The following is a 15,109-nucleotide window of genomic DNA, read 5'->3' on the forward strand; positions in this document are numbered from 1 at the left end:
TAACGACGTGAAAACACGAGGTGAGGATGATGAATTCTATGGCGTACCGAACGTCGTCAATAACAACACGAGCAGTGCAAGCCGCTAAGGGGTGGATATTCTGAGCACTGGCTGTGCAGAGGGACCGTCCAGAAAGGGGCGTCGTGACTTTCCGAAGTAGGCGGCAAAGCTTAGCGTCCATAACACAAACGGCGGCTCCAGTGTCCGCGAGTGCAGATGCGCGAACACCGTGAACAAACACTTCGTTGAGGACTTTCGCGTTTCGACGGCGCCGCAGCCCTTGCCTCTTGGACTGCGACGATTAGTTTTCCTCGTCCCGAGTTACGGGACGGGGTCGCATCGGCGACACTGAGCGACGGCGTGGAGACGGTGAACGGCGGGTAGTTGGCGTCGGGCGCAAAGTTGGTGACATAGCCGAATGGGGGTCGTAATATGGACGGCTGAACTGGCTTGTCACGGCTGATGCGGCGCTAGGCGGCTGAGCGTGATTACAATAACGAGCAACGTGACCGGCATAGCCGCACGCAAAACATATCGGCCAGTTGTCGGAAGTAGGCCGTCGGTTCGCTGGGGCAGGTCCCATCCATGTAAGAGGTCACGTTGTACAGGGCGGATGCTGGTATGACGGCATGGCTGGCTGCGGTCGGAGACTAGCCACAACGTCGCCGTAACGGAGCGGCACACTCGGAGAGAGTGGTTGAGTCCTCGCGACGACTTCAGCGTAGCTGAGTGGTGCAGCCGTCGGGACATGGTGGGGCGCCGCGACGACATCGGCGCAGCTTAGTGGAGCGGCCGCAGGACGATGTTGATGCTGGTCTGGCAAGACCTCGGTGATTTCCTTCCTGCTCGATCACGCGACGGAGCCCGGGCACAACATTCGTTGCGGGCTGTTGCACATGCGGCGGCTGAGCGAAGGTTAGCAAAGAGAGCTGGCGTGCAACTTCGTCCCGAACGAACGCTTTCACTTCTCTCAGCAGTCCAGTCTGGTCAGAGATGGTAGCCAAACCAGCAATGTGTTCGTCACGCAATAAAGGCCGACGTGTCGAGGAGCGCGGCCTTCGTAGCTGCTCGTAGCTTTTGCATAGAGTGACGATGTCTGACACGGACTGAGGATTTTTCGCAAGTACCATGTTGAACGCATCGTCTTCAATCCCTTTCATGACATCTCTGATTTTGTCGGATTCCGACATCGTCGCGTTGACTCGTTTGCACAAGTCCAGAACCTATTCAATGTAGCTGGTAAATGATTCACCCGGCTGCTGTGCACGTTCTCGCAAATGCGATTCCACTCGCAGCTTGCGCACCGCAGGGCGACCAAACACCGCCACCAAAGAAGCCTTGAGCGAAGACCACGTCGGAAAATCGGTCTCATGGTTGCTGTACCAGAGACTGGCGACATCCGCGAGATAGAAGATAACATTGCTTAGCTTTGCGGGGTCGTCCCATTTGTTGTGACCGCTTACCCTCTCATACGTTGTCAGCCAGTCCTCCACATCGGTTTCGTCCGCGCCGCTCAAGATGGCAGGGTCCCTGTGGCGAGCAACACCAGAGCACATGACAGACTGAGGAGGCGCTTGCGGGGATGGGGTCGGTGGCACTTGCTGGGATGAGTCTTCTGGGATGGTTGAGCGAAGGGTACGGGATCGCAGCTCCAGGATTCACGCTGTAGGCAGAAGAACTCTCCAGCACTTGTAAAGGCGTTTATTAGGCACCAGCCATTAGTTTAAGGCCCGAGCTCTCAGCACGAGCGGCGTTTCTCGAGGAGAGCGCAGGAGGGATCGACCCACTAGAAAGGGCTGGAGAGCATGACCCACTATGGCGTTCGTATCCTTCGCTACAAAATATGTTTTTACTGTTAGAATTCGGAATCTGCAGGAAAGTGTAGGCAGTCGTGCTTCTTGATATAAAACATTGTTAGCTACAAATTTTGGCAAACCGAGACAATTCCGAATTGCCTCCCGTTCTAGAAGAACCAGGGGGTTAATTTTGTACGCTGGCCCACCAGATTCCAATATACGCACGCACCCAAATTCCAATATCGGACGAACGTACATGCGATAAATCATCATTAAAGTGTCTTTGCGTAGCCCAGAGCGATGTCGGCGAAGTTTGCTTATCATGCCAACAGTGCGTGTCGCCCTAGATTTAACGTGATAAATGTCATTTCGCCAGCTCAGGTTTGTGTCGTATATTACACTGAGATACTTGATAAAGTCAACTTACGGAATAATTTCCTGATGATATTGGAGAGAGATATTAATTGGTACATTCAATGGAAACACAATCAAGGCGCTTTTGTTAACATTGAGCGACATTGGAATATTCGCAAACCAGGCTTCAAGTGTTCCCAAGTATGACTGCAGGGTACTCTGTAATGAGTGAATATCACTCGCAGACGCGAAGAATGCTATGTCGTCTGCATAGACGTATACTTGTACACTATCGCACAATGGGATTGAACTTAGTAAAATGTTAAACAAAATAGGAGAAATGACAGATCCCTGGGGAACTCCTCTTGTTTGACTATATTTTTGTCACCAAGCCACGCTAGGAACAATAAAATTTTTCTATCCTTTAGAAATTAATGTATCCAATATATAATATATCGAGGCAAATCCATGCTATTTAAAACGTTAAGGAGTATGACATATTGTACACTATTGTAGGCTTTAGCTAAATCAAGGGTCACTAAACTGCATACTGCCACCTGTGCCGTGCAAGCTTAATGCGTTCCTCTAAATCGACATGGGCGCGCCATATCGAACATCCGGGTCGAAATCCAATGTGACATGGGCTCAATAATGTATTATCCGTTAAAAATTTCGTAATACGAACGTACACTACCCTTTCTATTAATTTTACAACATTCGAGGTTAATGCGATTGGTCTTATATTATCTGGGTCCAATCCTGCTCCTTGGTTATTGAGCGGGGGGATTATTTTTGCGAGTTTCCAGTCAGGAAGAATCCATGCGTTCATGAGGGAGTAGTTAACAATATTGGAGAGGTCTCGTGGGGAGAGGTCAAATAATATTTTTAACATGCCTGATGTAATGCGATCTGGAGCCGGAGCTGTGCCACGGAATGGCAGAATTACGTGCTGATGTTCTTCCATTGATACCTCTATAAAATCATCCCCTCATAGAAACCCTACGAAGTTTACTTGCAGCTGAGTTGTAAAACGCTCTTCTAAGCCTTTTGCGTTCTTATTTAATGATTCTAATTATTCTTTTGTGACAGAACCACTGATTTAATATTTATGGGCACTGGAAAGGCCTTATGAGAGCAAAGAAACCTAAATAATGCTTTTTATTATCACTCTTCGATAAAAAGTTGTACCGTTTTTCATCATAATTATCCTTCGCTAAGCAAACTTCTTTTAAACGTAGCAGCAGCATATTTATAATTACTCCAATTAGTAGGGCACTGATTGGAAATAAGTTTGGTCCATGCAGCTTTTCGGCGTCGAAAATCTCGTGCGCAATCACTAATCCGCCATGGACAATCAATGCGCTCTTTTGTTGATGATACAACAAATTCTGATTTTTGATAGTACCCTTCAAAATTGCACAAAGGCTCATCGCTTTAATATCTGTTTCCATATCTGTCCTAGAAGACAAAGTTGACTGTAAATTATTTTTAAATTTTGAATAGTCCACGAATGTATGCGCTTGTTTATTCAAAGAAATCAGGGGGTTGTTAATATCAATGACAATCGGGCGGTGGTCACTACTAGTGGCGGCATCAACCACAGTCCAAGAACAAATGGAAATGCCTGAGCTAGCAAATGTCAAATCTAGGACATATCGTGACTGCGAACGCACGAAAGTGGCAACTTTAGCATTTAAACGTGTAAAATTTTTGACATTAGCCCAATGCCATAAACGTTTTCCAGATGGGTCCGTGCGGAAGCCCCATGACACACGATGTGAGTTGAAGTCACCCGCAAGCAATATGTTCTTTTTGCAGTATGTTATTGCAACATCAAGTGGGCGTACGTTTTGCACTCCAGCGGGAAAGTAGGAGTTAATTATAGAAAGCGGGGCGCAACCCGGAATAGTTATTTCTAATATTAAGATTTCACATTCGGATGATAGGGTATGATGCGAAATTTTAGCTTTATGACACAATTTAGACGAAATGAAAAAAAGCTAATTCGCCACCCCGGGAAGATCTATCCAATCGAAAACACTTATAATTGTTTAAATGAAAGTCTTGGTAAGCGGACAAACAAGTTTCTTGTAATAGTATAACGTCTGGCGATTGTTGGGAGAATAAATATAATAAATCTGTAGTTGCAGAAAGTGTTGACCGGCAGTTTCACTGCAGTATCCTCAGGCACCCTATGTTGACGGTAGACAAGCAGCCGCAACTGCTTGGTCCAGGATACTGTCTTTTAGAAAGTCAGTCCTCGTAAGTGATTCTTTCACACACTTTTTTTTTTACAGTTCGGAGAACGAGGCATTTTGTTAGGCGTTCTTGTACGTTTAAGAACTCGAGTGTCCATATCTACATCTCGATTGCCTAGAGAGTCTGAATCGGAATGGTATTCATGATCAACCTGAGCGGAAGTCGAAGGACGTACTGAATCCACACTGTTAGAAGGAAGAGCTGTCTGATATTTAGTTGATGTTGCAAGTAAGGCGGTCGTATTTTGTACACTGTTTGTTATTGTCTGAGATATACCAGCCAATTGCGTTGATATTACTGTAGCCAAAGATTCAGATAGATTTAGTAGAATTTTTTCTAATGCCTTTTCCATCGCTTTTTCTGTTGCTGCTGTAATTGCCTGGGGCATTGACGGATCCATTTAGAATGACTGACGGGCTGTTACACCGGCATAACCTTGGGTCCTGCTCTGGATTTCTTCAAGAGCTTCTCGACGAGAGCACCGCCGCCTCTCAATTATTTAAATCACCTGGATTTATTTTTTGATCTGGCAGGGCAGTTGGAGTAGTCGGCAGCTGATTCGCATTGCATAAACAGCATGAGTGCTGCTGAGACGTGCAATCGGTGGCATCATGTTCTTCTCCGCATAATCGGCATCCAGCACTTGAACGACAGGCATTAGCGCTGTGTCCGCACCGTGGAGCTAAGCTAGGGTTCAACCCTGTAGATTAATGGCCATGTCTTTATCTCTGATGGGCGAGCCGTCCCTGCAAATGTCGCTATGATTGTTTCTGTAGGGACCCTCTTATTGTCTACAAGTCTGGTACAGCGGTACACGGAAACTACACCTGCTGCAGAAAATATCTCTAGAATTTTTGGTGGAGTTAAGCTCATGTCCACACCGCGGACTAGGCCTTTGCAGCAAGCTAGATGAGGAGAGATGAAAGATCTCACCGGCTGCGTGGCAAAGTTAGTGCATTTGAGCAGATCCTGTACACATGCCTGGTCTGGTGAACAGCAAAGGATTCCCCCATGTCCAAACTGTCTGACCTCGGTGATTTGCTGAAAGTGAGATGAGATTGCTCGAAGTTCTGATTGAGTAGCCTTGGGGTTCTTCATACGGATAATTTCTCCATTGTTAGGTACCAAAGCCACAGGAACGCAACTGGCTCCACTGCGAAGAAACAATTCCACCGGTAGATCCTGAGGGGGAATAGAAGCAGACCAGAGGGTAGCCCTCTGGCCCGGAGATGAGGCAGACATCACCTTATCAATAACCACCACAGTCTCTCAAGGGGATAAGAAGGAAACAATAAAGGTAACAAAAGTAACCGCCGGCTACTTGTCAGCAAACCCGGATGAGGACCGGATAGGGCACACCAGGGCAGCATCCTCCGACAGGCAAAAACGTTCTCTTTCTCGCCTTCTCCGCTGACACTCCTTCGTCCTGCACTCATGCGGCTACATTGACTGTAATATTGACTGCAATACTGACTGCACTGACTGTCGTCACTAAGAACTTCAGTTGACTAAAAGTAGCGTCGCACTCGCTGACACTGCCCTGATGTTTGAGTATCACGAGGAATTATTGACGACGTGGGAACGTTTCCTTCATGAGCTAAAGGAATGCTTCGGTGACTCGGACGCAAAAAAAAAAAACGCGCAAAGCACACCCTGGCACACAGAGCACAGCAACCAGGTGAGACTTGCACTACCTACATCGAGATTTTCAAATTGTGCAAGCAAGTTAATGCAAGAATATCCGAGGAAGACAAGGTCGGGCACCTGATCAAGGGCATAGCAGAGGATGTATACAATTTCCTGATCGGCAAGGACAGTGTGGCTTCAGTGTCTGATGTGATGAAGTACTGCCGTACGTTCGAAGCGCTGAAGATGCCCCGAATAACGCCGAAGTTTGCCCGACTGGCCAATGTTACCACAGTGGCCAGTACCGACATGAGCTCTCCATTTGACCTGGCATCGACCATAAGACAGATCGTCCGCGAAGAGCTGGACAGGCACAACGAGACGGCACGTCGCCTGCGTCTCCTTTTCGCAATCCCCGGCTACTTCTTCACCTTTGAATGCATGGAAACCGTCGGTCAACGTCGCGGATGTATCAGAATACCGACACGCACCGGCATCGAGAAGCCACTACTCTTCGGATACCCGATTTGAACCTCGCTCTCGTTACGCCCGTTCCTCTGGACGCCCCACCACTAGCAATGCTCCGCGTTACGACCCAGTCATTCGTCCTAGGCGTGCTGACGTCTCTGACAGTTCTAAAGACTACCGCAGAAGCAGTCCGCTTCCGACAAGCTACATCTGCGGCGTTCTTGGTAATATATCCCGTTTTTCTCCTCTTCGCCAAAGGCCTCGGTACGATCAACTTGCTGCCCCAGCGCCCAACACGCAATGGCCTTCCATGGCCCAATCGCATTCTAACAGCGACTTTTGGCAAGGAAACTTCAGGGACAGCTCACCTGCCTCCGACCGTAGCGTGACGCCGCCTCCTGTTCCTCGATTGCACCGGTCTCCCTCACCACGGCGTCGTTCAAGGTCCCCACCGACGGAAAACTAGAGAGCGCGGCCAATGGAGGTGAGGTCGCCGGAGATTCTTTGCTGAAAGATATGCCTCCGCCTGTGTTTATGTTCAAGAACAAAGTGGAAGTTCTCGTTGATGGTGATTCTACATTGGCGTTAGTGGACACTGGTGATGTTGTTTCTGTGATGACTGTCGCTTTCAAAAGGTTATTAGGACGTAAAGTGGTATTTCAATGGAACCAAGTGGCTACATTTTACGGCGTGAGGGAGGATTCGTTGCGGCCTGTTGGTTTTTGCACTGCACAAGTGTCACTGGGTGGCCAAGTTTTCACAACTGAATTTACAATTCTCCCCCGTTCCTGGCATGACGTTATATTAGGTATTGATTTCGTACAGATGTGCGTTGCACCATTGACTGCCGAACAGGGGAGATGTTTGTGTGTGGTGACATTTCTTACGAGCTCATGCAGGCTGCTCCAAGCGAGGACGGCGCATTTCATGCCTGTGAGGTGCACTCTCGTGCCTGCTTTGTCAGCTGTGTGTGTGTCGGTGGACTGCGCTACTACCAATCGTCAGGCCTTCGACGCCACAGTAGAGCCTCCGTATTTACCGTGAAATAAGAAGAATATTTTTCTAGCACATTTTCTTGTGTCTGTGGCTCAGTGACGCTCTAAATTAGGGATTGCCAACCCTTCAGGCGAGAACGCAGTGGTACCTGCTGGCATGAAGCTTGCTTCTTCAGAGTGGACAGATCGACGCCAGGCACCGTGCTCGCACATGCTCCTCATAAACGAGTTGAAGTTTGCTCAGAAGACTCAAAGATTGTACTGGGTGATCAGCAAGTCAATCAGCACGGACGAGCGCCGTACATTAATGAACGTTCTGACTAAGCACTTAAGCATCTTCGACTTCGCCCAGGGGGATAACGCGCCGTCCATTCCTGCGTCTCGAACCAAGCACAGAATTAACACGGGGTCGACGCAGCCGGTTCGACAGAAACCCTATCGAGTATCACCGTCAGAGCGCAAGATAATGGACGAACAAGTTCACGAAATGCTCCAGAAAGAGTAATCCAGGAATCATCCAGTCCGTGGGCTGCTCCAGTTATACTTGTAAAAACGAAAGACGGTAGTTGGAGATTTTGTTTGGACTATATCGCCGTCTGAATTCTATACCAAGAAAGACGTTTACCCTCTTCCAAGGATAGATGACGCATTGGATTGCCTTCATTCGATATTCTACTTCAATAGATTTGCGATCGGGGTACTGGCAAATCCCAATGCACCCGGCGGACAAAGAAAAGACGGCCTTTATAACCCCAGACGGCCTTCTTGAGTTCAACGTCATGCCGTTTGGGCTCTGCAACGCACCCGCGACTTTCGAGAGATTTATGGACACCATTCTTCAAGGCCTCAAATGGAATATTTGCATCTGTTACCTAGACGACGTTGTCATCTTTGGAAGCACTTTTGAAGAGCACAACAGGCGCCTGAGAGTCGTTTTAGACTGCATCGAACACGCCGGCCTAGAATTCTAAGAAATGTCCCTTCGGTGAGCGGCAGGCATTGGTGTTTGGCCATCTCGTAGAAAAGGATGGTATCAGACCTGACCCACAAAAGACAGCAGCTGTTGAAGCGTTTAAGCCTTCTCGGTCTGTTAAAAAGCTTCGTAGTTTCCTAGATCTCTGCGCTGATGTCGCCTATCCCCTGACCTGTCTTCTGCATAAGTACGCCGCTTTTGAGTGGACTCACGAGTGCGACACTTCTTTTCGTCAACTGAAGTTCTTACTTGACGGGTCCCACCCTTCGGCATTTCGACCCAGCCGCACCGACAGAGATCCACACCGATGCGAGTGGAGTGGGGGTCGGTGGCGTCCTCGTTCAGCGATGCGACCGGAAATAGCACGTCATTGCCTATGCGAGTCATACGGTAAGTAAGCCTGAACGCTATTACACCGTTACGGAGCAAGAATGCCTAGCGGTCATTTTTGCTCGTACGTGTATGGACGCCCATTCACAATCGTCACACATCACCATTCGTTGTGCTGGCTCGTCAACCTTCGTGATCCCTCTGGTCGACTCGCGCGCTGGGCTCTACGTCTCCAGGAGTACAACTTCACAGTTTCATATAAGAGTGGTCGCCGACACGCTGATTCTGACTGCCTTTCGCGAATGCCGCTAAACACGACACTTTGTGATGCGGATAACTTTGACCATTTGATTACTTCTTTGGCACCTGCATTTCCTGATACAGAGACCTTTGAGAAGAAGCAGCGAGAAGACTTCAGCTTAGAGCCGCTTTTAAACGCTGCGCATCACTCCACAACAAGTTGAACATATTGTGTTCGTGATGGCCTCCTCTACAAGAGGAATTTCGCAACCACTGGTGCCCGCTTCCTTCTTGAAGTTGCGGGGAAGCTACGCTCCACTATTCTGGTAGCCATGCATGACGATCCTACCTCTGGACATCTAGGAGCAGCGCGTACATTTCATCGTGCCCAAGAAAGGTTTTACTGGCTCCGAATGCCTCGGTCGACTGAAATATATGAGGCCAGTCGCACTCAATCTCAAGCCCACAGACACTTCACTACGATACCAGCCGGCCTTCTACAACCACTGACGCCTCCGAGCTCTCCTTTCGAGCAAGTTGGAATTGACCTCTTGGGTCCCTTTCCCAGCTCATAGAAAGAGGACCGTTGGATCATCGTATGTGCCGACCATCTGACCCGATACTGCGAGACGGCTGCTTTTCCATCTGCTACCGCCAGTCAAGTTTCCTTTTTTCTGCTGCATTCGATCATTCTCCGTCACATCCCTCCTCGAGCCATCATCAGCGACCGCGGCCGCCAGTTTACTTCAGATGTCGATCGTAGAAGAGCTTTGATTTTGCGCTTCCAGCTTTCGCCACACGACAACTCGACACCGTATCACCCGCAAACAAATGGGCTGACCGAGCGTATGAACCGCACACTAGTGAACATGTTGTCCACGCACGTCGCATTGGTCCATAAAAACTGGGACGACATTTTCCCCGTCATTACATACGGCTTTAACACTGGAAAACACGAGACTACTGGCTACAGCCCGTTTTTCCTGCTCTACGCTCGTCCACCGCGTCACACACTGGACACCATATTTTCTTTCTCCACTCATGACTATCTCACGATCGCCGAGACTCTGTGTCTCGCTGAAGAAGCTCGACGCTTGGCCCGTATAAGAAGTCTGGCTACGCAAGACTGGTCAAAAGTACGGTACGACAGGCACCATCGAGATGTCACCTATTCTCCAGGGGATCAAGTATCACTATGGTGTCCGGTGCGCAAACGTGGCCTGAGTCAGAAACTTCTCGCCAACTATACTGGCCCTTACGTTATTGTTGACCAGCTCAGTGAAGTAAATTATCGACTGGCGCGTCACACCGCAACTGGACGGCGCTCCGCCAAGACTGAGGTTGTGCACGTCGCTCATCTCAAGCCCTTAACTCCGAGAACTTAGTTTGACTTGCCCGGCGGGCTTCGTCTAGGATTGGAGCAATATTACAGTCAATGTAGCCGCATGAGTAGAAGACGAAGGAGTGTCAGCGGAGAAGACGAGAAAGAGAACGGTGTTTCCCGTCGGAGGCTCACCCTGAAGTCTGTTCAATAAACCTTGTTTTTGTCGCGTCGTAACAATGTTTCTTTATTAAAGATTGCTCCAATAAAGGTTTCTACGTAACTTTTATTTATAGATGAGCAAAATTGTGAGAATATGCCTCTTTAATAAATGTTACCGTGCTATATACGCCGAAACGAAAGCCTTAGCCAAGGTTAGTGCGGACGAAGTGGCTAAATCTTTTCTGGAGAACATCCTGCTCCTGCATGGCCTCACAGAAGTCATCACCGGCAGATGAACTGGTTTTACAGCGGAGCTTAAGCAAGATATCTATCCAGCAATACAGTCAGACGAGTCATCGGGGGACAACAACCTGCCACTCGTACACGAATGGTCTAACGGAACGCCTAAACAAGACCCTTGCTGATATGTTAGCAATGTACGTAGACGTCGAACACAAGACGTGGGATACCGTCCTTCCGTACGTAACTTTTGCTTACAGCACGGCGCTGCAAGAAACGACGCACATGATGCCGTTCAACATGTTTTAGGGAAGGAACCCAGCGACGACGCTCGATGCCATGCTGCTGCCCGTCACCGACAAAGAAGACCTCGACATCGCCACCTATCTCCAGCGCTCCGAAGAAGCCTGACAGCTCGCCCGCGTGCGCACCAGATACCAGCAGAGGACCGACAGCCGGCGCTACAATCTTCGACGACGCTTCGTGCAATACCAGCCCAGCGGCGATGTTTAGGTTTGGACCCCGATACACCCACGTGAACTGAGTGAAAAGCTACTGTGACGTTATTTCGGACCATACAAGATACTCCGACGACTTGTTTCGCTGGACTATGAGGTGGTGCCCGGCAGCATTACACGATCACAGCGGCGCCGTGCATTACGGGAAGTCGTACATGTAGCGCGCCTTAAGCCGTTTTACTCACGGTAATGTGCATGAACACTTAAATTTTTACTTTCTTTGTTAGTTCACATTATTACGTGTGCTTTTATTGCGATAGCAATTATATGGACACTTCCACCGGATTTCTGCCGTCGGCGTCGCCGTCGTCGTCGCCGTCGCCGTGAGGTTTCGTATAGGTAAATTCTTTGCCGCGCGCCGTATGCCCGAGCGGAAGCGTGCGGGGACGCACGCTGTCACGGAGAGCGAACGCACTCAATCTTCCACGCGCAAGCAAGGAAGCGGGAAGCGAGCGCCGGAGGGATCGGTGGGGGGGGGGGGGGGCACTTCTACTCTGCCAACAACCGCGCTCGTCGCTCGCTCGCACAGTCTCTTATCTCCACACGGCTCTGACCTTTATGCGCTGTGCATTCGCCGCTCAGTTTCCGTTGAAGCGATAGACCGGACGTACCTTTGGCTGCTGCGGCGTATATGCGCTTGCTGCCAGCGTTTTGACAGCCGTTGTCTGCAGTCATTCAGTGTGATCTATTCATGTTTGTGCGCGCTCACACCACAGTTAGTAATAGTCGGGCCACATTTTCCAACGCACGCTACACATGCAATGCTGCCCGGATCGGCATTGCAGCGCTACAGGTGTGTCTATCGCACGCGCTGGCCACGGGCAGCGCTTCTCATCAACACCACCGTTTCACACGCGCTTTCTCTTGGTCATCGAGTCTCTTTTCATGTCGGTCTACTTACGCCGCAGCACACCTGCTTACTAAATCAGCTCATGTTTACTACTATTCATATTGCTACCAAAGCCACTCACCTTACTTCGTATGACATTGCTGTGTTGCTATCGCATTCATTGCTTCGCCCTTAGGGCGAAACTGTGACAATTTTTCGTTTTGTTTGCAGCATCCCGCGGATAAGTATTAAGGAGGGTGCACTTACACGTGTGCTTTATTTGTCTTTCTCCGGTGACGGCTTTTTACCGGCTAACAAATCTTAGACGTTATTGCTCACCCCTGCATGTGTCAGACCATTCTCTATTACCGTAGCCGATTCTATCTGTTGCCTGTGTTGACACCGAACCTTTTTCTAATCAGAATGCATGCGTGACACGAATAGTGTTTTACATTCTAGAACTTGCACGCGAATCACTGATTACACTGAAACTTTCGATTAGTCAAGTATAAATAGCCGACGCTCTCACCCGCAGATTATTATTTCGACGATCGCCGACTGAGATTCTAGTTCCACTTACTTTTCTGGGCACAAGTTCACCCAACAATGAGTTGGTTTCGCGATTGACATTTTTGCTACCGTCACTACAACGTGACAATATGTCTTGCCTATTGCACCAACTCCTTTCTCGGCCATTCGTTTCGTTGCGGCTGTTCACTCCTTACAGAGAAAATGAGGAAGCTTACGGTACAAGCTGACTCACGGTACAAGCGCATCTCCGGCACCATTGAAACTGCGGCTCGTGGGCGTCGGAAAGTAGCGGTAGTACGGGAAGTGCGTCACGAGTGCATCCAGACCATTGAAGATGCGGTCGACGGCGTAGAAGATTGTTTCCGCTTCCGAGTCCCGTTTCACGCTTCCGCCAAGTAGTCCGAGTTTTTTTCCCAGGGATACCATCATGATTGCTAAAAGAAAATAAAAAAGGCAGGTCACTTCTTGGTACGTAGTTTTAGTGCCGCTGATGCGCAGCGTATGTAGCATTATATATATATATATATATATATATATATATATAATTAGTTTCAGTGCTATAAGAAGCATACGGACATTCGAGTTTAAAGTCTACTAGAAGGGGGTAGTGTGTTCAGCGGCGGCACGCGCCATGCATTGCCGTGAGGCGGCAAGTGCGCAAAGGTCCGCCACTTGGACGTCAGCCCACGCGAAAGAAGCGTCGCCGCTGACATCGTTGATCTGTCGCTCATTCCTGCTGTTGTCAGTTGTGCTGGTTGTGCGCCGCTAGCGCGTACGTCGAAGTTTGTGTTGTGATTTTTACAGCGAAGCTGTTATAGGCTTGGTTCCAGGAGAGTGCGTCCGTAGATAACCGGAAGTGTAGCGTGCAACAATTTCATACACGTCGCGGCACCTGGTGAAGTCGTATGTAAACGCCGGCTTGGCGGCATTTTAAAACTTAGGATTGTCACAGTTTCGCCCTAAGGGCGAAGCAATGAGTGCGATAGCAACACAGCAATGTCATACGAAGTAAGGTGAGCGGCTTTGTTAGCAATATGAATTGTAGTAAACATGAGCTGATTAAGTAAGCAGGTGTGCTGCGGCGTAAGTAGACCGACATGAAGAGAGACTCGATGACCACGAGAAGGCGCGTGTGAAATGGTGGTGTTGATGAGAGGCGCTTCCCGTAGGCAGCGCGTGCGAAGGCACACACCTGTAGCGCTGCACAGCCGATACGGGCAGCGTTGCATGTGTAGCGTGCGTTGGAAAATGTGGCCCGACTATTACTAACTGAATGAACAAGCGTGGTGTGAGCGCGCACAAACAAACATGAATAGATAACACTGAATGACTGCAGACAACGACCGTCAAAACGCTGGCAGCGAGCGCATACGCCGCAACGGGCGAAGGTACGTGCGGTCTATCGTTTCAACGGAAACTGAGCGGCGAATGCACAGCACATAACAAAGGTCAGAGCCGTGTGGAGATAAGAGACGGTGCGGGCGAGCGATGAGCGTGGTTGTTGGCAGAGTAGAAGTGCGCCCCCCTTCCCTCCGCCCCGCTCCCTCCGGCGCTGGCTTCCCGCTTCCTTGCTTGCGCGTGGGAGATTGAGTGGAAAGTGCCCCTTGTGGCCGGTTGCAAGATAGGCCTTTGGTGCCGGAGCGCAGCGTCGCCCCACGTCCCTCCCTCCCTCCCATACCCCCACGGCCTTTCGCGCGACGGCAATGCTTCTGTGCTGTGCTCCGGATATCTCGAAATCTTGACTGCAACACTGTAGGAAAAATGTTATCACCCAAAGGTTTCCATACGTTGTACGCAGCTGCGATATCTCCAAAAGTTGCAAGATCGCAAGTTTGTAGCAAATTATGCTTCATTCTACGCCACTCTTGTCATCCACTGTTCACGGTCGGCAGAGTTCTCATTGGTGTTCCGGGCAGAATTTTGTAGCGTTAGCTACACTGGCCTAGCCAAGCCCGTTTCGCGCGGCACATCAAGAGCCGTGCTGCGCATGCGCAAGGATCAGTGATGTCACACGGCTTGCGCACCGGAGCCACCGGAGCCGGCACCTCTCGCGCACTCCGCCGCCGCCGCGCGCGACTCACCGCCGCCGGTCTGCGCATTCCAGAGGAGTGACGTCGTAGCCGTGGTAGACGCACTGGCGCCGGCGCGCGCTCGCTGTGCAGTCGCCGTCTGACACTGCGGTGGAGCCGCTGCGCTTCTGACTGGCGTTTGCCAGTGTGGTATAGCCATGGAGGAGAGCGCAAATGCTGCTCAAGAGCGCAGAAGAACGGAGAAGCTTGACTCATCGGATCCCGAAGTAGTTGCCTGGCAATTAGCGGTTGAGCATAGGAGGAATGAACAGAAGAAGGCTAAACGTGCTGCGGAGACACTGGAGCAAATGGACGAACGTCTAGCAAAGCGGCGTCGCCAGGAGGCTGAGCGACGTGCCCGACCACCCCTGCAGCAACAACAAAACGCCGTCGATGAC

General features: G+C 49.9%; 1 protein-coding gene across 1 annotated transcript in view; it reads right to left on the minus strand.

Annotated features, from left to right (window-relative positions):
• Positions 1 to 15,109, minus strand: part of LOC119465107 (probable cytochrome P450 12a4, mitochondrial) — a 221,421-nt gene that overhangs the window by 134,480 nt on the left and 71,832 nt on the right. The window contains exon 2 of the mRNA XM_037725911.2: positions 12,875 to 13,076. Within this exon, the coding sequence (XP_037581839.2) occupies positions 12,875 to 13,076 (202 nt within the window). The remainder of the gene's footprint in view (positions 1 to 12,874; positions 13,077 to 15,109) is intronic.

The sequence above is a fragment of the Dermacentor silvarum genome, chromosome 9, assembly GCF_013339745.2.
Source record: "Dermacentor silvarum isolate Dsil-2018 chromosome 9, BIME_Dsil_1.4, whole genome shotgun sequence".
In the NCBI taxonomy this organism is placed as follows: domain Eukaryota; kingdom Metazoa; phylum Arthropoda; class Arachnida; order Ixodida; family Ixodidae; genus Dermacentor; species Dermacentor silvarum.